The sequence below is a fragment of the Lithobates pipiens genome, unplaced genomic scaffold (assembly GCF_037356315.1).
Source record: "Lithobates pipiens isolate NorthernLeopardFrog02 unplaced genomic scaffold, aLitPip1_a1.2 Scaffold_18, whole genome shotgun sequence".
NCBI lineage: Eukaryota > Metazoa > Chordata > Amphibia > Anura > Ranidae > Lithobates > Lithobates pipiens.
Genome location: NW_027507758.1, coordinates 627,684,428 through 627,710,772, shown reverse-complemented (window position 1 = coordinate 627,710,772; position 26,345 = coordinate 627,684,428). Strand labels below are relative to the sequence as shown.

Here is a 26,345-nt window from a genome sequence, read left to right as displayed (position 1 = left end):
TTGGAACACCACAATGGAAGGTCCCAGGAAGGAAGTATTTCTCAGAGAAGGGCATCCCAGAGCTATATGGCCATGTTCAGCGGCAAGTGAATGTATCTCTGGCACACAGTGTCGGTGCCAAGATACATCTGACCACAGACACGTGGTCTAGCAAACACGGGCAGGGAAGGTATATCACTTTTACTGCCCACTGGGTGAACCTTCTGACGGCCGTCAAGCATGTAACCCGTGGCACCCGTGTAGATTTGGTTTTACCGCCACGGATTGCATGCAGGCCTTACTCTTCTTCTCCTCCTCCTCCTACTCCATCCTCCTCCCTCTCCTCCTCAGCTGACTCCTCCTTTTCCGCTGCTAGCGTCTCTTCCGCTGCACCGCCCAAGCTCCCCAGAACCTATTTCACATGCCAGGTGAGACGTTGCCATGCCGCGCTGCGTCTGTTGTGCCTGGAAGCCAAGAGCCACACTGGCCCGGCACTCCTTTCAGCTTTGCGTTCACAGGCAGATCAGTGGCTGACACCGCTCAATTTGACAGTTGGTAAAGTGGTGTGTGACAACGGTGCCAATCTGCTTAGTGCATTGAAACAGGGCAAAATCACGCACGTGCCATGCATGGCACACGTCTTAAACTTGGTCGTGCAGCGATTTGTTGTCAAATACCCTGGGGTCCAGGACATCTTGCGGCAGGCAAGGAAAATCTCGGCCCATTTCAGAAGATCTTACACGGCCATGGCTCGCCTTGCTGACATTCAGCGGCGACACAATCTGCCGGTCAGACGTCTTATTTGCGATTGCCCGACGCGATGGAACTCAACCTTCTATATGCTTGATAGGCTGCTCCAGCAGAAACGTGCAGTTAACGTCTACCTGTATGAACTCTGCGGCAGAACCGGTTCTGGGGAGCTGGGGTTTTTTTCACCGCGCCAGTGGCTGCTCATGCGCGACGCATGCAGACTTCTGCGGCCATTTGAGGAGATCACCAAACTGGTCAGTCGCAGCCATGGCGCCATCAGTGACATGGTACCTTATGCCTTCTTTATGGAGCGTGCATTGCGTCGTGTCATTGATCAAGCTGTGGAGGAGCAGGAGCGGGAAGATGAGGAAGTCGCAATGCTGGATGAATTCTCAGGGGGGGCTATTCTATCTGAGACAAGTGAACAACAGGAGTCTGAGGAGGAGTCAGAGGAGGATGGTGCCGGGGCGGATGAGGAGGAGCAAGAAGAGCATGCTTTAAACCTTTCTGGGACCCCTGTTGTTGTGCGTGGATGGGGAGAGGAGAGTGAAGAGGACGACATTATCCTGGATGATGAGCAGGAGCCAGGCCACCACACCGCTTCCACTTTAGTGCAAATGGGGGCCTTCATGCTACAGTGTTTTAATAGAGACCCCGGTATAAAAAGCATAAGGGTCAAGGACCAGTACTGGGTGGCAACGTACTTAGACCCCCGGTACAAACACAAAATGGCGGAAATGTTACCGCCGTCGCAGAGGGCTGTCAGAATGCAGCACTTCCAGGCCTTGCTTCAAGAAATGCTGCATTCTGCTTTTGCGTGCGCTGGCAGAGGAGCAATTCCCACTCCCAGAGTACCAATCTAACAGCGCCTGCAAGAAATGGCTGGCTTGAAGATGTGTTAGTGACTTCGGATATGAGGTCATTCTTTCAGCCGACCCATCGACAGGTGTCATCCGGATCCAGCATCAGGGAACGCCTAGACCGTCAGGTGTCCGACTACATCGGGTTAACGCCCGATGTGGACGCTCTGAGGAGTGATGAACCCCTGGACTACTGGGTGGGCAGGCTTGACCTCTGGCCAGAGCTTGCCCAATTTGCAATGGAACTGTTGGCTTGCCCCTCATCCAGTGTCCTGTTCGAAAGGACGTTCAGCGCAGCAGGGGGATCGTGACCGATAAGTGTACTCGCCTAGCTCACGACAGTGTTAACTACCTCACATTTCTAAAAATGAATGAGGCATGGATCTCGGAGGAATTCAACACATGTGACCAGTAGACCATGTATATGTCTATAAACAATTTTTTTAATCAAGCACACAGACCTTCTTTCTTCATTTGGCTCACTTCCTTGTCCAAAAAAAGCACACCGTACTATATGCCCGTACCCTCCTCTTTGAAGAGGTTGAGCGGTGTCATATTTCTACTGGGGCTGCTTATTATGAGGGGCTCCCACCATCCCTGTGCTGTGCTGACTTCCTCCTGGGGCTGTACCTCTGCTGTGCATATTATGAGGGGCTCCCACCATCCCTGTGCTGTGCTGACTTTCTCCTGGGGCTGTACCTCTGCTGTGCATATTTTGAGGTGCTCCCACCATCCCTGTGCTATGCTCATTATGAGGGGCTCCCACCATCCCTGTGCTGTGCTGACTTCCTCCTGGAGCTGTACCTCTGCTGTGCATATTTTAAGGTGCTCCCACCATCCCTGTGCTATGCTCATTATGAGGGGCTCCCACCATCCCTGTGCTGTGTTGACTTACTCCTTATGCTGCTCATTATGAGGGGCTCCCACCATCCCTGTGCTATGCTGACATCCTCCTGGGGCTGCTTATTATGAGAGGCTCCCACCATCCCTGTGCTATGCTCATTATGAGGGGCTCCCACCATCCCTGTGCTATGCTGACTTTCTCCTGGGGCTGCTTACGGTGCAGGTGTCAGTGCTGTATATCACGGTGCTGATGTCAGTGCTCTCTATCACGGTGCTGCTGTCAGTGCTGTATATCACGGTGCTGGTGTCATTGCTGTATGTCACGCTGCTGATGTCAGTGCTCTCTATCACGGTGCTGCTGTCAGTGCCGTATATCACGGTGCTGGTGTGAGTGCTTTATGTCACGCTGCTGATGTCAGTGCTCTCTATCACGGTGCTGTTGTCAGATGACTCTATCACAGTGCAGGTGTCATTGCTGTATGTCATGGTGCTGATGTCAGTGCTCTGTATCACGGTGCTGTTGTCAGATGACTCTATCATGGTGCAGGTGTCATTGCTGTATGTCACGCTGCTGGTGATCATCTCCTGCACCCTCTTCTTTGCCTACCCTGGTCCCTGACCTTCCCTCTCCTCCATTGCCTTCATGCGCTCCACAGTCCTGAATTGTCACAACAATTTCCCATATAAAAAAAGAATGCTTGTAGTTGTCGATGCCAGATTCACCTCATACATGTGTTATGTCATTGGCCATGTGGTGGGACTATGTTTGCACAGCTAATAATTATTTTGTGGCTGCAAATTTGACCTATACGTTTGCGAAGTTCGCCTCCCATTGAAGTCAATGGGGCTTGCCGCGAACGTTCCGGTTCGCGAACTATCGGCCGCGTTCGCGGTCCGCGTTCGCGAAACGTCCCGTCGGAAGTTCGTCCATCACTACTGGGGATATCACCACTGGTATCAATGGTAAATAAATAAACATGATAATAAACATTGAACAATTTAATGACAATGGTATCTCAGGTATAACCATAACAAAATTCCATAGTTCAACATGGACAGACTTGGATAAAATCAATATTGCACAATAATGTCTGCAGGACCTATGGCCTCTCTGGACCAAATGAGGTAAGAATCAAATAATCACTGGACAAAGGTGTAGATAGGTAAAAACACGACAACAAATAGCTCTACGCATTTCGTGGCTGATGCGCCACTCATCAGGAGCATGCACGTGAATATCCAAAAATAAAACGGAAAAAAAATATAATGTAAGGTAATCAAAAATAAAAAGCATGAGCAGGGGTAAGATAATACCCCCGACAGCACCGAAGTGCAAACTTACTGATTGAAATGACTAGATAATGATACGGCGGGAAGGCGCCAAAAGCATCCGGAATGGCCTCCAACCGGGAGCCGTGGCAGACGGCCCAACGGGGGCGACCCAAACAGGCAGCAATCAGGGCGGGCAAGGGACCACAAGGATACTCTGTTGAAAAAATATATAGTCAAGATTGAGGTAAGAAGTCACTGGAGGTGACTAAGGTGAAAATGTGAAGTAGGACACCCGTGCTAGTGAAGATGAGGTGATGAATTTGCAGCTGGCAATTTTAGGCTACCTAAAAAATTTGTGACAGAAATCGAATTGTGAACCGTGATGAGTGCGAAGGCTGGTAAGCCAAACAAAGAGAAGTGCAACAAAACCAATTACCTGTGCATACAAAAGCCTGCTGAGGAGAGAAAAGTAGCAAAGTGTTAAGTGAAGTGTACAGGAAGCCTTGAGTGCCAGGAACGCCCGGAGAGACGCCCGAACCAGATTCCCTTCATTCTTTATGGGGCCAATATGATCAGACCTCCCTTTTTTACTATTTATGTACCTAAAGAATTTCTTGGGATTTTTCTTACTATCCTCCACTATTTGCTTTTCATGTTCTATCTTAGCCGCCCTGATTGCACCCTTATATTTCTTGTTGCATTCTTTGTAAAGTTGGAATGCTGATGATGATCCCTCAGCCTTGTATTTTTTTCTGAAGGCCTTCTCCTTTGCTTTTATATGCATTTTTATGTTGAAGTTAAACTACCCAGGACTTTTATTAGCTCTTTAAATTTATTACTCAATGGGATGCACTGGCTAATGTCCTTATTTAATATGCTCTCGGACTCACAGCACATGTCCACTCACAACTCACATGCACACACAATACTCCGCTACTAACAATACACACACTACACATGTACTCACGATACACAGGTACTCACGATACTCAGAATACTCACACAATACTCAGGTACACACAATACTAAGGCACTCACAATACTCAGGCACTCACAATATTTAGGTACTCTCAATACACAAGTACTCACAATACTCAGATACTCAGGTACCCACAACACTCAGGTACTCACAATCCTCAGATACTCAGGTACCCACAATACTCAGGTACTCACAATACTCAGATACTCGCATACACTGCCAGTTAGGTTTTGTAGTTTGTGTCTTTGTGTCACTCTGCACAGTCGCTCCTTGTAATCTGACACTAGCAGTCAGTCAGTAACCTTCAGTGCTGCTGCTTCTCCAATCAGTCTCACACACTCTCCCTCCGGTCTGCACTTCCCTTACCCGCCGACACTCCCCATCAGTCTTCCACCTCCTGGTCCCGTTGGATGTCCTCCCGACTCCTCTGTCCATGTCTCTGGGGTGATACTGTCCTCAGTAAACCCGCTCCCTTACCACAACGATGTCCCATTCTACCGTTGCTGTAGGTCCCCGGGTCACCCACTGCCGCTCACGGTCATGAGGGGGTCCGGTCCAATTGGGGGGTCTGGTTTGCCGCGCTGCTGCTCTTGGGGTGGGGGTGGTCCCAGCACTGACTTCCACACCAAAAAGCTCTGCAACAGTACCACCTATCTGCTGTGTAGTGGCAGTTAGCAGCATTATTAATTACAGGCTAAATCTGCCTGGAGACCTGGGGACACTGTATAAATTATAAATGTAATCTTGTGGTCCCCGTGGAAGTCCATGTGCGGACACTTTTAACTATTATTATCATTATTATAAATTTACTGGATTTAAAAAGCACCAACAGTTTGTGCAGTGTTTTACAGTCTAAAGGGAGACAGTACAGTTACAATACAAGAGAGTTAAAGGGGTTGTAAAGCTTTGTTTTTTATTTTCTAAATAGGTTCCTTTAAGCTAGTGTATTGTTGGTTCACTTACCTTTTCCTTCGATTTCCCTTCTAAATGTTTTTTTTCTTTGCCTGAATTTCTCACTTCCTGTTTCTCCTCAGTAAACTTCACACTATAATCCGAGTGGTGTTTAGTCAGCCAGAACAACTTAATGAACAGCTTACTGAGGAGGAAAAGGAAGTGAGAAATTCAGACAAAGAAAACAAAGAAAAAAAACATTTAGAAGGGAAATTGAAGGAAAATGTAAGTGAACCTGCTGAACTTTAGATCACTGTGGCAAGAATTCGCCACAAATGTTTTTTTGCTTTTCAGTTTAGGGAGAAAGCTATATACCGGACTAGTTTGGGTTAATGTTGGTATAAAGGCAAGGGTGGGTTTGGTAATAGTCACATCTCGGCATGGGGAAACAGGCAATATCTTTTTTTTTCCTAGCAAATATGTTTTATGTTCTATCAGAGGGTAGGCTACCTAGCAAATGGTGTCATGGACCACATCGAATATTTACCAAGGTTTTGATGAATGGTATGGGCATTGTGTCTTGGAGGCATGGGGTCTCTGGTCGGAAGAGAAGGGGGGCCTCATGGGTCCAGTGTCGTACAATCTATGTGTATATCAACAATAATGGTGGATGATGTTAGGATTGTATCTTGGAACGTCAGGGGCCTGAATCACAAACTTAAAAGGGCCTCGACTTTCCAATATCTTAAACAGACCCGACCTCATCTCATCTTCCTACAAGAAACGCACCTGGATGGCAGCAGGGTCCTTTCGTTACGCAAACCATGGATCCAAAAAGCCCTACATTCCACATACTCCACTTTTGCCAGAGGAGTCTCTATTCTAATAAGTAGGTCCATACCCTGCTCAGTCCAACAGGTGTTTTCTGATCCAGGAAGGAAATATGTGGTTGTAGTCATGGATATATGCTATAAAAGTATAGTAATGGTAAATTTTTATTTGCCCCCCCCCCCCTTTTCAGGCTAAGTTGTTATTTGACTTATTGGTTAAACTTGCACCGTATGCCCACCTACCGTTGGTTCTGTATGCGGTTTTGGACGCTTCCAACCCGGATAGGGGAGGATCCATGGAGCTAAATGGCTGGGGGACGGTAGCAAACCTCACGGAACTCTGGCGTTGGAAGCATCCAACAGGTAGAGGTTATTCGCATGTCTCGCTGGCTCACAAATCCTCAGCCAGTCTGGCTTTCGGGAATAACTTATTACTACCCTATGTTAAAGATGTCTCATACCTGGCGGGGGGCTTGAATGACCATAACCCCCTTTAAGTCACCATGTCTTTTGCGACGGGAGCAAGGGGGGGAGGTTGGCAGCTCCAGCCTGGCTGGATACAGAATGAACATATCTTGGTTTGACTTACTGAGGCCATGCAATCATATTGGTCTTCCAATGACGATACAGCGGACCCTCAAACTGTATGGGACGACTTTAAGGCAGTGACACGTGGGCAGTATATTTCTGTCTTAAGACAGTAAAGACACAGGACAAAGGAGAGACTGAGCACTTGCAGTGGAAGGAACGGGAGAGTGCGAGGGCACATGCAGATGCCCCTACAGGGGCCTCGTATGAGGCCTTACTGGAGGCGAGACGCACCCTATCCATTCCCTTCATGGGACAGGCTCGGGCAGAGATGGTAAAGGGGGCACAAACGACCTTTGCCGAGGGGCACAAGAATGGGAAGCTCCTGGCCATGTTGGTCGCTGACTATCACTCGCTCACTTGCATGCCAGTCATTAGGGACACAGTAGGAAACTTCGTTGATGAACCCAGACGCATTATGCACACTTTTGTCCAACACTACTCGTCCCTTTACTCCCCTGTCCCTTCCTATGACCATTAGGCCCTAGAATGACCTACCTATACCAAAGCTCTCTGAAACTGACATGTATACTTTAGACACCAAAAAAGAAATTGAGAAGGCAATTTTTACTTTTCCCCCGAATAAAGCACCAGGTCCTGGCAGCCTCCCAGCCGATTTCTACAAGGCTAATTTAGAATTGTTGGCACCTAGACTAAACTTACTCCTAGAGTATTGTCATGAACAAAACACCTTGCCTGACTCTATGTTAGAAGCCTACATGGTCCTGCTCTTGAAACCTGGAAAGGTCCCAAAAGACTGTGCATCATACCGGCCTATAGCCTTACTTAATATGGACTTAAACATTTTGACCCTTAGCCCCTGTACACACGGTCGGACATTCTGCCAACCAAATCCGTAGGATTTTGTCCTACGGATTGTGTCCGAAACTGTTGCATACACACAGTCGGACCAAGTTGTCGAAAAATCCAATCTTTCAGAACGTGATGACGTAATTTCGTTACGATGGGACTACATTCAGGCTAGTAGCCAATAGCTTTGATGTAGGAATTTGATCTGAGCATGCGTGGCACTTTGTCCGATCAAAATTCTCTACACATGATCGGAGTATGTCCGATCGGACCAGTTTGTCGGAAAATATTTCCAACAAGTTGGAAAATTGGGTCCGACGGATATTCCGACGGAAACAGTCCGATGCATACCACACACAGTCGGATTATCCGACAAAACGGTCCGATAGGACACATTCCGTCTGAATCTCCGATCGTGTGTACAAGGGCTTAGACTTGCACTTGTACTTCCCACCATTATCAACATAGACCAGACAGGTTTCATGCCAGGAAATTCGACGGACACAAATTTAAGAAGACTATTCACGCACCTACAAATCCGACCGAGAACTGACAGTAATAGAATTGTAGTCTCTATAGACTTCGAAAAGGCTTTTGATTTGGTCGACTGGCTATATATGTTTAAGGACTTGGAGGTAATGGGGTTTGGACCGCAGTACAGGAAATGGATATCCCTGTTTTATAGATGCCTGAGAGCAGCGGTCCGGTTGGGGACCACCACCTCGGATTTCTTTGAGGTGGGTAGAGGAACTCCGCAGGGCTGCCCATTATCCCCCTTTTTGTTCTCTCTTGCCCTGGAACCCCTGGCAGTTGCACTCAGGTTGGACAAGAGCATCAAATTAATCCAGGTAGGTACAATAGATGAGACTTTGGCGCTATACGCAGACGATATGCTGCTGTTCCTTGACGGCCCGGGGGAGTCCCGGAAAAAAGCTTTAAAGATCATTGATCACTTTGCCACTTTCTCAGGTTTAAAGGTAAACTGGGGCAAATCCTCCATTCTGCCGATAGATCCCGAAGCTCAAGTAAAGGTCGATCCGAACTTACCGCTCCAATGGGTCTCATCTTTAAAATATCTGGGCGTCCAGGTAACAGCAAACGTACAGGACTACCTATCCCTTAATTTACTCCCCTTAATAACATTATTGATACAGAAAGTGCTGACATGGTCTAAACTTCCATTGTCTTTGATAGGCAGGATTAGTCTATTGAAGATGAAGTTCCTCCCTGTAGTATTGTACTTTCTGTGACATGCACCTGTCTGGATTTCGAAATCCTTCTTTCAGAAGCTTGACAGCATGGTCTCAATGTTTTTATGGGCTCCCAAGCCCCCAAGAATACCCTGTTTCCCCTAAAATAAGACCTAGTGTGATTGTCGGTGATAGCTGCAATAAAAGCCCTACCCCCCAAATAAGCCCTAGTTAAAGTCCTTGTAGGTCTTCTTTTCAGGGTAGGGCTTATTTTTGAGGAAACAGAGTAGGGCTTATTTGGGTGGTAGGGCTTATATTGCAGCCAACACTGACAATCACGCTAGGTCTTATTTTAGGGGAAACAGGGTAGGACTCATGGTGTTACAGGAACCTGGGGATCAGGGAGGTCTAGCATTGCCGGATTGGCAAAAATATTACCTGGCCGGGCAAATGGTTTTTGCCCGCAGGTGGTTGATGGCTGATGACGGAGATGCAGCTACGGTTTTGGAAGCGGCCCACCTGGGGTCGTATGACAGTCTAAGATTTGCTCTGTTTAGAGGGCTTAGATCTGAACTCCCATTGACACTAACAATGAAAGCTACCATCAGGGCATGGGAGATGGCGGTGAAGGTGGCATGCCCCAGCTATGGGGGAATCTCGCCTTCAACCACCATTTGGATGAACCCGACTTTACCCCATTTCTATAATTTACCAGATCCCATGGTCTGGGCGGTTAAAGGAATCAAGACGTTGAAAGACATAACATCCTTCGGTGAACTGCAATCCTTCCCCCAATTAAAATCGAGACATGACCTGATCAACTTCTATCTGTTTAGATTTCTGCAGGTTGGACATGCTTTCCAGGTACAATTTCATGAGCAGAAAGTAGAGTCCCTGCCATCGTCCCTTGAGACACTGCTGACAAGTGAGGAACTGGCAAAACCTCTTTTGGAAACTTACAAGGAATTTTTCAAAGTAACCCCAAAGGCAATTAACAGATGTGGGGAAAGATGGGTGAGAGAAGTCCCAGATGTTTTGGGGCGAGGATTGGGATGACCTGTGAACCCAACCTTTCAAGCACTTGGTGTCAGTGAGGGATAGGTTGATTTAGTTCAAATTTCTACACGGGAGCTATTATACGCCTGCCAGACTAGGCAAAATTTTCCCCACGGCTTTGACGGAGTGTTGGAGATGTCTCCACTCACCTGCCGACGCTGACCACATTTTTTGGCATTGTCCCCATATCCAGAGATTCTGGACTGATATCATTTCATGTGTTGCAGAACTAATATCAGTCCCTGTACCAATGAACATTAGAGTTTGCCTCTTGGGTCTGGTGGATGATGTAGTGCCCACACGGGCCATGCGAACAATGTTGAATGTACTCCTTTTTTATGGAAGAAAGGCTATCTTGTTGGCCTGGAAAAAAACAGAGGCTCCAAGCATCTCAACCTGGAAGGGCCTGGTAAATTCAATGTTACCTTATTACAAAGCTACATATGAAACTAGAGGCTGTATGAAAAAGTTTGATAAAGTATGACACTCGTGGTTTAACTCAAACACCACTGTTGGTAAAGGAAAAGGGCAAGATGGTCACAGGTACTGGGCCAGCCGAATCTCATTCTAAGTGGTCTAACACTCAACAGTTTGGCCCTGAGAGGAAGCACCTATTAGGAAGGGTACCGTAGACTCTGCCCAGTAATATCATGCACAAATGAGTCAAAGAAAAGTGGAAATCCTTATAATTGTTGAGATGTGACTGGTGGGTGGGTTGGGGGGGATTTTATTTTGTTAGTTAGGCGGCCTTTGTTAGACAGGCACAGGCCATTGGCCTGGTTATGGATGTTGTCTTAGCTGACACATGTTGCTGTTGTATGTTATACATATGAAAATCAATAAAAAGATTTTACAAAAAAAAAAAAGAAGTAGGTGTCAAGTGGAAGCAGTGGACCTGCAGGGAGCAGCATCTTGAGCACAAAGCTCTTTATGTTGTATATGAATTTGCACATGTTTCAGTTTATTCAATTTCTTGATAAACACCATAAGATCAATGAATTAGTTGTAAAGTGGAAGCATCAGATCTGCAGAGAATATTATTTGAGCCCCTAGCACTTTATATATGAATGTCTCCACATATTTTAGTGTATTTGTGATGATTTATGTGCACACACAATAGGACAGCGCTGAGACACATAATGCTCTTCTAGGTGATAAAGGGAACATTTACCTTTACTACAGCAGCAGTCCGGTATAAGTTATTTCTGTAGGTATTTGAGTTGTTACACATTGTTTTATTCTATTTATATTGGTGACATAATTGCCCAAATCTGGGGATCAGAAGACATTTCCACCCTTTACTCTCGGCTGGGGCTCTTTGTATCCATATAACAGATGTTCTACATGACTAAATCTGACATCAATTTTACTGCAAAATCAAAGGGGCCAAAATGTCTCCCACCCGAGCAGTAATATATTTCTATCCCCCTTGGTGGGAGTGGAGATGACCCATCTATAAGGATATACAGTACATACACACAGCACAAGGCCGTGTTCACACTACGAGATGTTTCTCAGGACTGCAGTTCCTCTAATCTCCACAAGGTTGTGATCTTACCTCTACCCAGACAGGAAGTCTCTATGGAAGACAGGAAGTGATGTCAGGTATACACAGGAAGTGATGTCAGATGCAGATAAGACAAGCCATGAGTAAGGATGAGCTCAGGTGTGTTCGCAACCCACACGTGCAGAGCCCGCCAGGAAGTCAGCACTGCACAGTGCTAATCACAAGCAGTGAGACATTTCTCGATCTTTGCAGACGCGGATCGGGAAAATGTCTCACTGCCTGTGATTAGCGCTCCGCAGTGCTGACTTCCCGGCGGGTTCTGCACGTGCGGGTTGCGAACACGCCTGAGCTCATCCTTAGCCATGAGCTACAAAGGAGACATTTTTGAAAGTGGCAGCAGAGGAGGTAATAAGATCTTATTTTCTTTTTACACCCAGTAACCCCCCGTCATGTCCGTCCTCTTCCTCCATAGTCACTGTGATGTCTTTTATCTCCAGCAGATGATGATACACACACACACACATATATATATATATATATATATATATAGTGTGGATCTGAACAGGGCCATCTTTAATATTGATTGGACCCTGGGCAAACATTTTTCTCAATAAAGAGAGCCTGTCACCAAAAAATCATCACATGATGGACAGTCTCGAGGCACCCTCCAAAATTTTGGACAATCACAAGGCGCCCCAATCTCAAATGTAAAAACTATTCTAATAGTTCTACATAATGCAGCAACATCAACACACATAGAACACCCAGCGCTAGAAGTGATTTATTCTTCCAAAGCAAATACACTTTTTGAAACTGGTATTCCAATGTTTCTCTTCTTCCTCAGTTTTTCTCCATCACTCAGCTAATGAGACCCCAAATCTGATGGAGAGAGGCGGGGGAGGGTCACACAAGGATGATATTCAGGCAATTGACATCCTCCTTATCAGCTCATGATGTCATTGGTCATTAGGAGGTTGGCAGCTAGAAGGTTGTAATGGTGTAAAATGAAAACCTGTGACTTTGTGTAACTAAAAGGCTGCATGCACCCTCCAGCTTGTATACAATTTTGGGGCAATTTTTAAGTATTTTGCCAAGGCGTCCCTAACCCCTCCCCCCCAAAAAAAAAATCTGAGGCCCCGCCCCCACATATACAAACATAAACTCACACATGGGGCGCCTACACCTGAAAACGTTGTAACACGTTACATATCACCACACACAGCGGAATGAGAGCGATAATTCTATAACCAGCCCTCTTCTGAAACACTTAACCAAAGACCAATAAGGGGCTATTAAAGCGATGACCACCAGTGATGCCAATCATTGCTGATCAGGGATGCTTGTCAGTAACTCATTAGTGCCACCCATCAGTGCTACATATTAGTGCCTTCTCCTCACATTATTTTGTATTTTGTTTTTATTTTTTATTTGTAGCACAAAAAATAAAGATCCCAGTGATGATCAAATACCACCAAAAGAAAGCTCTATTTGTGGGGAAAAAAAGATAAAAATGTCATAGGTACAGTGTTAAATGAACGCACAATTGTCATTCAAATTGCGAGAGCGCTGAAAATGGGCCTGGACAGGAAGGGGTTAAAAGTGTCCAGTATTTAGGTGGTTAAACACGTGGGCACAAAACTGCCTCTGGCAATGAAAGGGTTAAAGGAAACGTTCACCTTCAGGAACATGTTACATGTTCCTGCAGCGGCTCAGAGATCCGAGCCCTCTGTGTGACTTCAGTTCCCCGTACTGGCTGTCACTTTATGAAAAGAGCACGGCCTTGACATTCATTCACAGAGTTCTGTCCTTTGTCGATATCAGCTTGTAGTTTTCAATGAACTTCCACACCGCTGCTGAGCTCTCTGGTAGATGAGGAACAAGGAGATTGTCATAAGGGACAAGGAGATTGGGACCCCTATTTAGTGCCTTGGACAAGTCGTTTTTAAAAAAAATGTCCACACCCCTGGAACAGCTTATTACATGATGAAGATCAGCCATGGAGTATATCTGAGGTGTATATCAGGGTGTGCTTCTTCCCCACATGAGAGCTGTGATGCCCAGCAACATTCATATAGAAGACATTTCCTGAACTTAGGGCACTAATCCCTCCCTCCGAGGGTTGTGTGGCATCTCTGATGTACAGGAAGACAGGACTTCAGTGAGGAACAATTCCCTCACTCAAGACAGGAAAGTGGCTTCTCCCCCGTGTGAGATCTCTGATGTGTGTAAAGATCAGACTTCCGTGAAAAACATTTCTCGCACTCAGGACAGGTATATGGCTTTTCTCCCATGTGAGTTCTCTGGTGTCGGTTAAGATCAGACTTCTGTGAAAAACATTTCCCGCACTCAGGACAGGAATATGGCTTCTCCCCTGTGTGAGATCTCTGATGTATGGAAAGATTGGACTTCTGTGAAAAATATTTCCCACACTCAGGACAGGAATACAGCTTCTCCCCTGTGTGAGATCTCTGATGTATGTAAATATCAGACTTCTGAGAAAAACATTTCCCACACTCAGGACAGGAATACGGCTTCTGCCATGAGTGAGATCTCTGATGTCTGTAAAGATTTGACTTCACCGAAAAACATTTCCCACACTCAGGACAAGAATATGGATTCTCACCTGTGTGAGATCTCTGATGTGTGTAAAGATAGGACTTCACTGAAAAACATTTCCCACACTCAGGGCAGGAATATGGCTTCTCCCCTGTGTGAGATCTTTTATGAACATTAAGATTGTATTGAGAATGGAAACACTTCCCGCACTCAGTACAGGAATACGGCTTCTCCCCCGTATGAGATCTCTGATGTGTGTAAAGACTGGACTTCTGTGAAAAACACTTCCCACACTCAGTACAGGAATATGGCTTTTCCCCTGTGTGAGATCTCTGATGTCTGACAAGCTGTGATTGTTTTACAAAACATTTCCTGCACTCAAGACAGTAATATGCTTTCTTTCCTGTGTGAGATCTTTTATGAACATTAAGATAGTATTTAGAGGGGAAACAATTCCCGCACTCAGTACAGGAAAACCTCTTATCTGTTGGAAGGACGGCACCGTCCCTCACAGTCTGAGGTTCATCAGGATAATACAATGATCCATCTACACTGTGTGGTGCCGGATGGACATTTGAGGTAGTCGGGTTTTCTCCTGGCGTATACTGTGTGATGTCCTCATCTTCTACTTTACAGTCTGGAGACAAAGTGAGACAATCCTCTGAGGTTTTCCTCATCTCCCGTCCATCTACTAAAATAGAAATACAAAGATTATTACTAGACATGAGCTGATTGGTTCCCCTAAACCAGGACTCCACCCACATCAGGCAGCTTTGTCTCTGATGATCTTACAATTCCACCCTCAAGGTAACTAGTAAATGGGTCCTCTGTAGGGCGGCAACTAATGATTATTTGCATAATTGATTCGTTGGCCGATTATTGATTAGATTAATTGGATAAAAACATAAAAAAAGGTTGGTTTATGCCCATACAGTTAGAACACACTGAGGGAAAACACAATTAACCCCTTGATCGTGCCCATTGGTCCCATGGACTCGATGTCCGCCGGGGGCCCACAATCCTGTCACGGAGCGGCAGAATGGGACATTGTAAACAATGCATTTCCCCATTCTGCCGAGTGACATGACAGTGATCTACTGCTCTGTGTGATCAGGAGCAGTGATCGCTGTCAAGTCAGTGGAAGCTCATCCCCCCCTTCAGTTTTTTTTTTTTAATTGGGGATATTATAGCAAAAAAGTAAAAAATATTGTTTTTTTCTCAAAATTTTCACTTTTTTGTTTATAGCGTAAAAAATAAAAACCGGAGGTGATCACATACCACCAAAAGAAAGCTCTATTTGTGGGGAAAAAAGGATGCAAATTTTGTTTGGGTACAGTGTCGAACGACCGCGCAATTGTCAGTTAAAGCCACGCAGTGCCGAATTGTAAAAAGTGCTCTGGTCAGGAAGGGGGTAAAATCTTCCAGGGCTGAAGTGGGTAAAGTAGTACTGAAAGCTGAGAATTTTTTTCATGGCTATAATCATTTTAAATATAATGCACAATACTAAATATAACAGTAATGCCTTATATCACCTCCAGCTTATCAGCGTCTCTGGGTTCAGATGCTGATCTTCCCTGCACAGAGCCCTTAAAGTCATTGTAAATGTTGGATTTCTTTTTTTAAACAAACTTGTAATACTTACCTGCTCTGTGTAATGGTTTTGTACAGAGCAGCCCTGATTTTCCTCTTCTGGGCCTTCCCTGGCACTTCTGGCTCCTCCTACCTTCAGAGTTTGAGTTCCCCTATAGGAAGGTGCAAAGTATAGTATAGAGCAGTGGTGGTGCGTCCATAAGGGTGCACAGGCACCACTCCCTCTCTCCTGCCACCTCCTCTAGCACCGATAGATAGATTCATGCATTGCATGAATCTATGGCCGCCGCTGCCACCCCTTATGTGGCCCCTTTTTGGCAAAGGGCAACTGAATTACAGCATGGGCTGGGGTGGTTTTGAAGCACCTGATTAGAGCCATAAGCTCTAATAAGCTTCATAAAAAGGTGACCTACGAGCGCCATGCTGGGCGCTCGCAGGTCACTCAGCTGTGTTAGGAAAGCGAATATTCATTCACTTTTCTAACACTAAACTGCCTCTCTGCCAATCAGGTGCTCAGATCTGTTACCCATCACCTAATTGGCTGAAAGGACAGGCGCTGTGATTGGACGCCAGGCATCCAAGCATAGCAGAGGATGGGAAGAGAGGGCAGGAGAAGACATCGAGGAGCTGTCCCACCGAGACAGGTAAGGGCAGACGTCGGGCCAGCAGGGGGCACACTGGCAACATTTGATATGGCACAGTGGCTGTGTTTGATGGGGCATAGTGGGAGCAATTGATGGGCACAGTGGCAGCAATTGATGGCCACAAGAGTTTCAGTATTTTTCAGCTAGTTTGTGCCCCCCCAAAAAATTTTGGGCACCAGCCACCACTGGTATAGAGTTCCCCTATAGGAAGCTGCAACGTATAGTATAGGGTTCCCATATAGGGGGGCCACATAGTATAGTATAGAGTTCCCTTACAGGAAGCCACAAAGTATAGTATAGAGTTCCCCTATAGGAATGTAAAAAAACTTCTGCCTTTAGAATCACTTGCTTCCTTCTCTTGCCCAGGACTACATGTCCCATGAGGCATTACCCCTCACACATTCACGTTCTCAGACATTGATTGACATGTATGGATGGTGTACTGAGCTGTATTTTCTGATATGTAAAGAAATAATGCATTCTGTATGCGGGCCAATTAATCAACTGACCAACTTATCGATTATGAAAATAGTTGACAACTATTTTCATAATCTATTAGTTGTTTCAACCCGACATCTCTGAATTTCCTACCAGCTAATTTCTTTATTCTTGGACCTTAGTCAGAGAGTGAGGAAACAACAAGAACTGTCTTTTATAGGAGTGACAGTGATGAGGGGATTATAAGACGAGTGTCCCCACCCCCTCTATCACTCATTGCCATTTTCCCAACACAAGAAGTCCTGCACTTTCTTATTTAGTCCATGATTTAGTCATGAACAACAGCAGGGCTGAGCCCCACCAGAGGTCAGAGAGTAAGGATGGGGGAGAACAACCAAAATGAAGACTGGACTGATGCTGAGGACCACCATCATTGGGTTACTGACTCTTCCCTCATTATCACTTTCTGTTTAAGGTTCCAAAGTTTTAGGATGTTATCACATTATTATCAACATGTAAAAGTCTGTGCTCCAATCAAATCATCAGACATAAAATGTCCAGCTGGTAGAAAATGGGTGCAAAAAAGTGAGGATTATGTAATGTACAACTTATTTTATAGAATACAACAGTTCGTGATTTTGTAGTATCAAAGTGATGTATATAGTGTAGGGGTCAGGAGCATGTAATGTACAATATAAATTATATAATGTAAGGGTCAGGACTCATAATATTGGTATTCAGTAGTAGATTCATTTTTTACATCAGAAAAGTTGCAGAGGTCCCACACCGCTGCCTCCCATCTCCTGAGACTGCACTCAGTGACTTGGGTCTGAGACTATACAGACATCCACCCGACACAGCCAGCAGATAACAGAACAAGTAACGGTGAGAGAATTGTTCTGTGAGAGATCTTGCCATACCCGGCTATGGGGCAGAAGACCAAAAGCACATACCCCAGGTGCCTAGGTCTAGTAACATCTATGGTGAAAATTAATATTTTGCTGTCCGCTGATCTCCAGAATGTCCATAAATCCAGTCTAGATACATAAATTACGTCTGCAGCACAGAGAAGGAAGATTATCTGAGAGAAATACAAGAATACAGGATTGGGAAACACAGCTTAGGAAAGTGACCAGGGGATTTCAGGCTTATATCACACAGTCTCCACCCTACTTTGGACCAATCAGTGAGCAGTATGGTTGGAGGAATGTATTTAGTTTTAATGACCTACCTGTTCTGATCTCTGTACGAGTCTCCTCCTCTATAAATGTCCTCGTTATTCCATTCTCATCAATAGATTTCTGATCATCTCTTGCATACATCTCTTCTTCTGCTTTGACCTCAAATTCTATATCAATTGGATCTCCACTCTAAATCAAGAAAATGAGAGTGAATATCATCTGTTAATTATGATCTTTATTATTGTGACATCACATAAAAAATCCACACATTGTCTCTATTTTATAAGCTCCTTCCCACCAACCTTGTAACAGTGAGGGATGGTGTGATCTTTCTGTGTGGAATCCCAGGAATACAGAGGACAGGGACATCTCTCTGGTGGGTTCATGATATTCAGTGGCTCCATTTTACTCTTGTGTCCTTCTGAAAAATCCTCCATCACTCCATACTCCCCATCCTCCTCTTTATACTCTTCTTTAAAAACAATATTATCACCCCCGAAGTTTCTATTCTGAATATATAAATTAAACATTCATTGTAACAAACATGCTGTGTATAAATCAGAACTACCAATAACTGTCAATCATCTACCTGATGATGGTGAGAGATGGTGTGACCTTCCTGTGTTGAATCCCGGGAATACAGAGGACGGGGACATTTCTCTGGTGGGTTTCTGTAGCTGGATGACTCCACCATGGTGTACTGGTACAGATCTTTGTGTTCTTTTAGAAACTCTGACTCCTCCATCAACCCATCCTCATCATCCTCCTCTTTTATCTCTTCTTTAACTTCAATTTTAGAATCTCTCAGTTTTCCACTCTGAATATATAATAAAAATGACATCAAAAGGTAACAATGCAGATAATATACAGATCCTAATGATACTATCAGTGATTGTTCCTCATCTACCTGATGATGGTGAGGGATGGTGTGATCTTCCTGTGTGGAATCCCGGGAATACAGAGGACGGGGACATCTCTCTGGTAGGTTCCCATCACTGGATCCATCTGTAGGAAACACACACACTGACTGAATACATTGTTTCTATGTGTTTATCAGATAATGAGGGATCTAGGTGGAGCCTCCGTACTGCTCTCTCCTTTACAATAAAGTCTCCTCGTACCCGTTGATGTGAGGGGCGGCTGATTGTCCATCATGATGTACTTGTAGAGATCCTTCTAAATACTCCCGCTCCTCCATGGAGAAATAGACAGTGACATCCTGATACCTTATAGGAACCTGACACACACAATGATACAGTCACCATCCAGACACATCCCTTGCCTGTTACTGGATAATGACCCAGAATTTCCAGCACCACTCACCTCTCCTCGATGATCTCTCTGGTGACTTCTAGAATCTTCTTTGTATTTCTCTATTCTATCAGGGAGGGAGTTTGAGGCAATGTGATGGTCATATGATCTCCAGACTTCACAGGAAGAAACTTCTAGATCTGAACACAAATAGTAAAATTTTAATGATATTCCCAGAATCCTCCTCACCTCACCATTCAGGTTTCCATTTTATTAAAGCCCCACTGGAGACTGAGGTATAATTTACCCCCACACTATGTAGGATAAAAGCTTGTAGCAGGAATTCTGATGTCATTACATACAACGCGGGACCAACAGTCCTACGTTGGTAGTAAGGATGCCAAGGGTCCGCCAACATCCCAAGAGCATCAGTACAAAAAAAAAAGCCAGATGGAGGGGCATTGTTAGAGGAGGTGTGAGGTGATAGGACATAGACTGGAGGGACATTTGGATGGGGAGATTTGAGGGGCCCTCTTTATGAGGCTCTTGTGAAAACCAAATCATTGTTTCTGGGTGCGTCCTACCTCTCCTAAACTGAAGAGTGAACTTTGACTTTTACCATATAGAAATCTGTCAGGAATCTGTGAAAGTAAGCTCTCATGTGATCAGGGGACGTGTGGAGGAAAGGCGTGTAAATAGAAGACAATTTTCTCCAGGGCTCCTATTGGTGGGGATTTATTTTGGTGCATGCTGGTGCCAAGTTTCCACCCCCCAGGATCACTGTAGGTGTGGAGAAAAGCTGTGTAAGAGGATATGGAGGAGAGATGAGGAGGAGATCCAGGAATCAGGATAAAGGTCAGGACAAGCAACAGACGAGCGCATCCAAGAGATGAAGCCGGGGTCACTACACAGAAAATCAATCCAAGGAAACAACAGGCAGGATGAGGAATAGCAACAAGGAGCTCAGAGACAAATGAGAATATTGCTCAGGCAATGGGAGATTATCTCAGCATGACTTAAATAATGAAGGAGATGAGGGGGGAGGGGAGGAAGTCACTTAAGGAAGGGCTTGACAAATTTGCTTTTGAATCTAGGAGTGAGCTAAAAAAGTTAGGAGACAGTTTATTTTAAGGGACGTGTGGGTTATCAGTGCCAGGGGCAGGGTAAGTAATTAGCAAGTCATTTGTGGGGTGGAGAATGCAGGACTTGGGGTGGGAGGTGCAGAAGGGTGCAGGACATGTTGGGCTGTGTGCAGAATGCAGGACATGGGGAGGATGGTGCTGAATATGGGTTGCAAAGTGCAGGAGAAGGGTGCATGACATGTAATGCAGGGTGCAGAATGCAGGACATGGGGTACAGGGTACCGGAAAAGAGTGCAGGTCCCTGCAGAACACGGGGTACTTGGTACCAGAGAAGGGTGCAGTATACTGCAGGACATGGGATGCAGGAGAAGGGTGGAGAATGTAGGACATGGGGTACAGGATACCGGAGAGGGGTGCAGGTCACTGCATAACGCAGGACACAGGGTACCGGAGAAGCATACAGGTCACTGCAAGACATGGGATGCTGGAGAAGAGTGCAGAATGCAGGACATGGGGAGTAGAGAGTGTCCCCCAGCAGTGCGTGAGAGCAGAGTGGATGGAGAGGACATCTTGTGTACATAAAGCAGCATGTCTCTCCCTGGCTGGTTTCTTATTAGCTGGCTGCTTTTCAGGCTTGTCCTGGTCACCCCTGTAAGGACCCTGTAGTCCTGTTTCTCAGCACCTTGTGGGGATCTTTGTGGCAATGCGGCGGTGCCATGTTGGAGATTCGGTCCCGCTCCTTCCTCTATGTTCTACTGGAGGGCTCTGCAGGGACACAGGCAGCTGTAGGTGGAAGCAGGAGCCGATGGTGACAGTAATGCGGTTGCAGAAAGGAGAAAGATCAGCAGCGGGAGATCAATGAGATGAGTCCTCTCATGTCGCTATCTCTGCATAGTCCACCCCTGACTTCACAGGTCGGTTGATACCACCTCCTCCTCCCCCTCACCCTCCCGCCTGGCCCCGCTCCAAGCCACATTCCTGTTTGAATAATGTGTCCGGGTTTCAGGCAGAAACATTATTCACACCAACAGTGAGAATGGGCTGACAAGAGCCCAGGAGCCAGGACACCATTTCTAGTCTCTATGCTGACCTGGGATTTGTTGAGACCTGACTTAAGCTGACCATAGATACATGGAAATTCAGCTGGTTCAGCAGGGATCGGTCACATTTCCATCCATGTGTGGTCACTGCCGGATAAAAGTCACTCCATCAGCGGCTGCAGCCAATAGCTTCATCACTGATCTGTGTATTCTGAGAGCGGAGGAGCGCCCCCCCATTGTCAGAATACAATAGCGCAGCGGGGAGGATTCCCCCATCCCCCTCCAATGTGTGGATGGGGGAATCACTTCAGTTTTTTTCACTCATCCCACTGGATGAACAATAAAACTGAACTATGTATGACCAGCTTTCGAAAAACAAGATATATTAATCATCAACTCTTCCCCATTGAAGGGGTTAATCTACATATTACCTCCTCTGCCATCAGATCCAGCAATGTCTTCTCTCTACGTCTTGTCTGTCAGTACCTGACATCACTTCCTGTCTGTATCTGACAGCACTTCCTGTCTGTATTCCATAGAGACTTCCTGTCTGGGTAGAGGTGAGATCACCATCTTGTGGAGCTCAGAGGAACTGCAGCCCTGGGAAGCGTCTCGTAGTGTGAACACGGCCTTGTGCTGTGTGTGTGTACTGTATATCCTTCCCTTTTTTTCTCCTCTCTGAGTGTGTAGGAAGAGGCGGAGCTCTGAGTGTGTATAAAGAGGCAGAGCTGTGAGTGTGTATGAAGAGGCGGATTTCTGAGTGTGTATGAAGAGGCAGAGCTGTGAGTGTGTATGAAGAGGCGGAGCCGTGAGTGTGTATGAAGAGGCGGAGCTCTGAGTGTGTATGAGGAGGTGGAACTCTGAGTGTGTATGAAGAGGCGGAGCCCGAAGTATATATGAAGAGGCGGAGCTCTGAGTGTGTATGAAGAGGCAGAGCCCTGAGTGTGTAGGAAGAGGCGGAGCTCTGAGTGTGGAGATGATAGAAAGCGCAGCAGACTTGCAGGAGTGAGCGAGGAGGATCCAGTTCCTTTGTCATCGGAGGTGAGGAGAGTGTGAAGGATGTTGGTGACTCTGGTAGATGAAAAGTTGGGAGTCATATTAGTCTGGTGAGTGGGGAAGCACCACTAAGGGGGTGCCCTCACCATCACGTGTGTAAGAGGAGGAAGAAGGCGTGGCTACACTACAGCTGCCACAGTTTGGAGCACCGAGAACTTTACACCTTATCAACTTTTCATTGGTTGATTTTTTAGAACAAAATACGTTTATTGAAGAAGATGCAAAGTGGAAGCGATGGACTTGCAGAGAACACTATATTTAGTACAAAATATTGTATGATTACATGAATTTGGACAGATTTTTACTTTATTTAATATAGCAGCAAATATTAAAAGATTAACCACTTCAATACCACACGCCGTCATATGTGCGGGGATATCTGAATGATGCCTGCAGCTACAGGCATCATTCCGAGATCATTATTTGCAGGCGGCGATTCTGTACATGGCGGCAGCTCCACCACTTGATCGATCTTATAGGTGACGGGAGGGGATGTTTCTCCCCCTCCCGCCACCATCCGGTGCTTCTCCGGGCTCTCCCGTGCCATCGGGGGCCCAGAGAAAGAATCGCACGCCGCCGGATGACAACCATAGAGATTTCTTGTGACCAGATGGTCACCAGTCATCTCTATGACCATCGGAGACCCGGCCTTGATGTTGCATGTAAACAAAGCCGTGATCGTCATGAGTTTGGTGAATTTTTCTTTCTGATCTCATGCTTTACAGCCTGGAGGAGAGATGTGGGGTCTTATTGACCCCGCATCTCTCCATAAAGAGGACCTGTCACAATAGATTCCTATTACAAGGGATGTTTGCATTCCTTTTAATAGGAATAAAAGTGATCAAAAAAAAATTTATGTAAAAAATAAATACATTTTTTAAAACACCCCTGTCCCCGGTAGCTCGCGCTCAGAACCGAACACACACGCAAGTCCCGCAGACATATGTAAATGCCATTCAAACTACACATGGGAGGTATCGCCATGTGCGTTAGAACGAGAGCAACAATTCTAGCACTAGACCTCCTCTGTAACTGTAAACTGGTAACCTGCAAAGAAATTTAAACAGTCGCCTATGGAAATTTTTAAGTACCAAAGTTTGGCGCCATTCCATGAGTGTGTGCAAAGCATGACATGTTGGGTATCTATTTACTCAGCGTAACATCATCTCTCACGTTATACAAAAAAATTGGGCTAACTTTACTGTTTTGTTATTTTTTTAATTCATGAAACAGTTTTTTTTTCTTCAAAGGATAAAGGCATTTGAAAAATACTTGCGCAAATACTGTGCGACATAAAAAGTTGCAATGACCGCCATTTTATTCCCTAGGGTGTCTGCTAAAAAACATATATAATGTTTGGGGTTCGGAGTATTTTTTTAGCAAAAAAAATTTGGATTTTTACATGTAGGAGAGGAGTGCCAGAATAGGCCCGGTATTGAAGTGGTTAAAGAAGTAGGTGCAAAGTGGAAGCAGTAGATCTGCAGGGAACAGCATCTTGAACACAAAGCACTTTATGTTGTATGTATGAATTTGCATATAGACCAGTTTACTTAATTTATTGATAAACACCATAAGATCAATGAAGTAGATGTAAAGTGGAGGCAGTAGATTCTCAGGGAATATTATTTTGAGCCCCTAGCACTTTATATATGAATGTCTCCACATATTGTAGTGTATTTGTGATGATTTATGTGCACACACAATAGGACAGCGCTGTGACACATAATGCTCTTCTAGGTGATAAAGGGAACACTTACCTTTGTTACAGCAGCAGTCCGGTATAAGTTATTTCTGTAGGTATTTGAGTTGTTACTCATAGCGCGGGTTTTATTCTATTTATATTGGGGACATAATTGCCCAAATCTGGGGATCAGGAGCCATTTCCACCCTTTACTCTCGGCTGGGGCTCTTTGTATCCATATAACAGATGTTCTACATGACTAAATCTGACATCAATTTTACTGCAAAATCAAAGGGGCCAAAATGTCTCCCCCCCGAGCAGTAATATATTTCTATCCCCCTTGGTGGGAGTGGAGATGACCCATCTATAAGGATATACAGTACATACACACAGCACAAGGCCGTGTTCACGCTATGAGATGTTTCTCAGGGTTGCAGTTCCTCTGATCTCCACAAGGTGGTGATCTCACTTCTACCCAGACAGGAAGTCTCTATGGAATACCGACAGGAATTGATGTCAGATACAGATAGGAAGTTCCATTTGGAAGGATGCAGAGTAGAGATGGGCTCGGACGTGTTCGCACAGCCCACGTGCAGAGCCCTCCAGGAAGTCGGCACGGCGCTGCGCTAATCAGAAGCAGTGAGACATTTTCCCGGTTGCATCGATCGGGAAATATCTCACTGCCTCTAATGCAGAGAGAAGACACTGCAGGATCTGGTGGCAGAAGAGGTAATACGTAGCTTAACCCCTTCGGGGGATCAGTTGATGATGAATATATTTTCAGCGGGCTGAGAGGAAAAAAACTGAAGTGATTCCCCCATCCACACATTGAGGGGGATGGGGGAATCCTCCCTGCTGCACTATTGTATTCTGACAATGGGGGGCGCTCCTCCGCTCTCAGAATACACAGATCAGAGATGAAGCTATTGGCTGCAGCCGCAGATCGAGTGACTTTTATCCAGCAGTGACCACACATGGATGGAAATGTGACCGATCCCCGCTGAACCAGCTGAATTTCCATGTCTCTATGGTCACCTTAAGTCAGGACTCGACAAATCCATGGTGGCTAGAAATGGTGTCCTGTCCCCTGGACTCTTGTCAGCCCATTCTCACTGTTGGTCTGAATAATATTTTGCTTGAAACCCAGACACATTATTCAGACAGAAATGAGTCTTGAATTGGGGACTGGCAGAAGGGTGAGGGGAGTGGAGGAGGAGGTGGTATCACCCAAACTATAGTCAGGGGTGGACTGGGCAGGACAGCGCCATGAGAGGACACATCTCACTGAGCTCCCGCTGCTGATCTTTCTCCTTTCCGCAGCCACATTACTGTCACCATCGGCTCCTGCTTCCACCCACAGCTGCCTGTGTCCCTGCAGAGCCCTCCGGCAGAACAGAGAGTGAGGCCCGGAGTGCAATGACTGGAAGGAAGATAACGGAGGACCGGGCATGACAGGGATGGATAGGGCAGCAGGGGTTCATTTGGAGGCAGAAGCTGGGAGGAGGAGCTGGGAGAGTCCGTTGCTGGAGGGGGGCGGAGCGGCATAAAAGGTGGAGGGGGCGGAGCTTTGAGTCAGTCCGTCGGAGGGGAACCAGAGAGGAGGCAGTTGTGTCGCTGCTCCTCTGAACATGTCGGAAGTGGATCGGCTGTTGGCGGAGCTGCGTCGTCAAGCGGAGGAGCGTGGACCGGACTGGCTGCGGGCGCGGATCGGTGGAATGGCGGGAGCGGTCGGATCGAACGAAGGGGACGATCGAAGGGGTGAGATGCTGCCGCGCGCGCGGAGGTCTAGGCCTCCGGCGCGTTTTTCTCCCGGGCCTGACCCTCGGCCGCCTCGTATGGTGCGTAGCCCCGGGGAGGATCGTTCTCTCCCGCCGGCGAAGAGGTCTCAGGGGACTGTGGGGGGTGCTGAGCGGCCTGCACGCCGCGTACCCGGGGGGGGGGAGGGGCGGGCGGGCCTCGTGGACGGCGGGCGGCCATCTTGCCTGCGGGGGGTTGTGATGTGGTGGTGACTGCTGGACGCTCTGCTGAGGGGGGGAGGGCGGCCATCCTGCCTGCCGGGGGGGGGGGATGCTGTAGGGGCTGCTGGACGCTCTGCTGAGGGGGGGGGGGGCGGCCATCCTGCCTTCGGGGGGGGGGGGTGGATTCCTTGTGGCTGGTGGACGCTCTGCAGAGGGGGGCAGGGTGGCTCGGGGTGGCTCAGCTTTGGCTCCGGCTGCTCGGGACAGGGGAGATGTCGCAAGGCCCGGGCAGGTACGGGGATCGCCTGCGGGA

General features: G+C 46.5%; 1 protein-coding gene across 1 annotated transcript in view; it reads right to left on the bottom strand.

Annotated features, from left to right (window-relative positions):
* LOC143986872 (uncharacterized) overlaps window positions 1-26,345 on the bottom strand; it is a 106,347-nt gene that overhangs the window by 21,816 nt on the left and 58,186 nt on the right. The window contains exon 12 of the mRNA XM_077485279.1: window positions 13,736-14,458. Coding sequence (XP_077341405.1) covers window positions 13,736-14,458 — 723 coding nt within the window. The remainder of the gene's footprint in view (window positions 1-13,735; window positions 14,459-26,345) is intronic.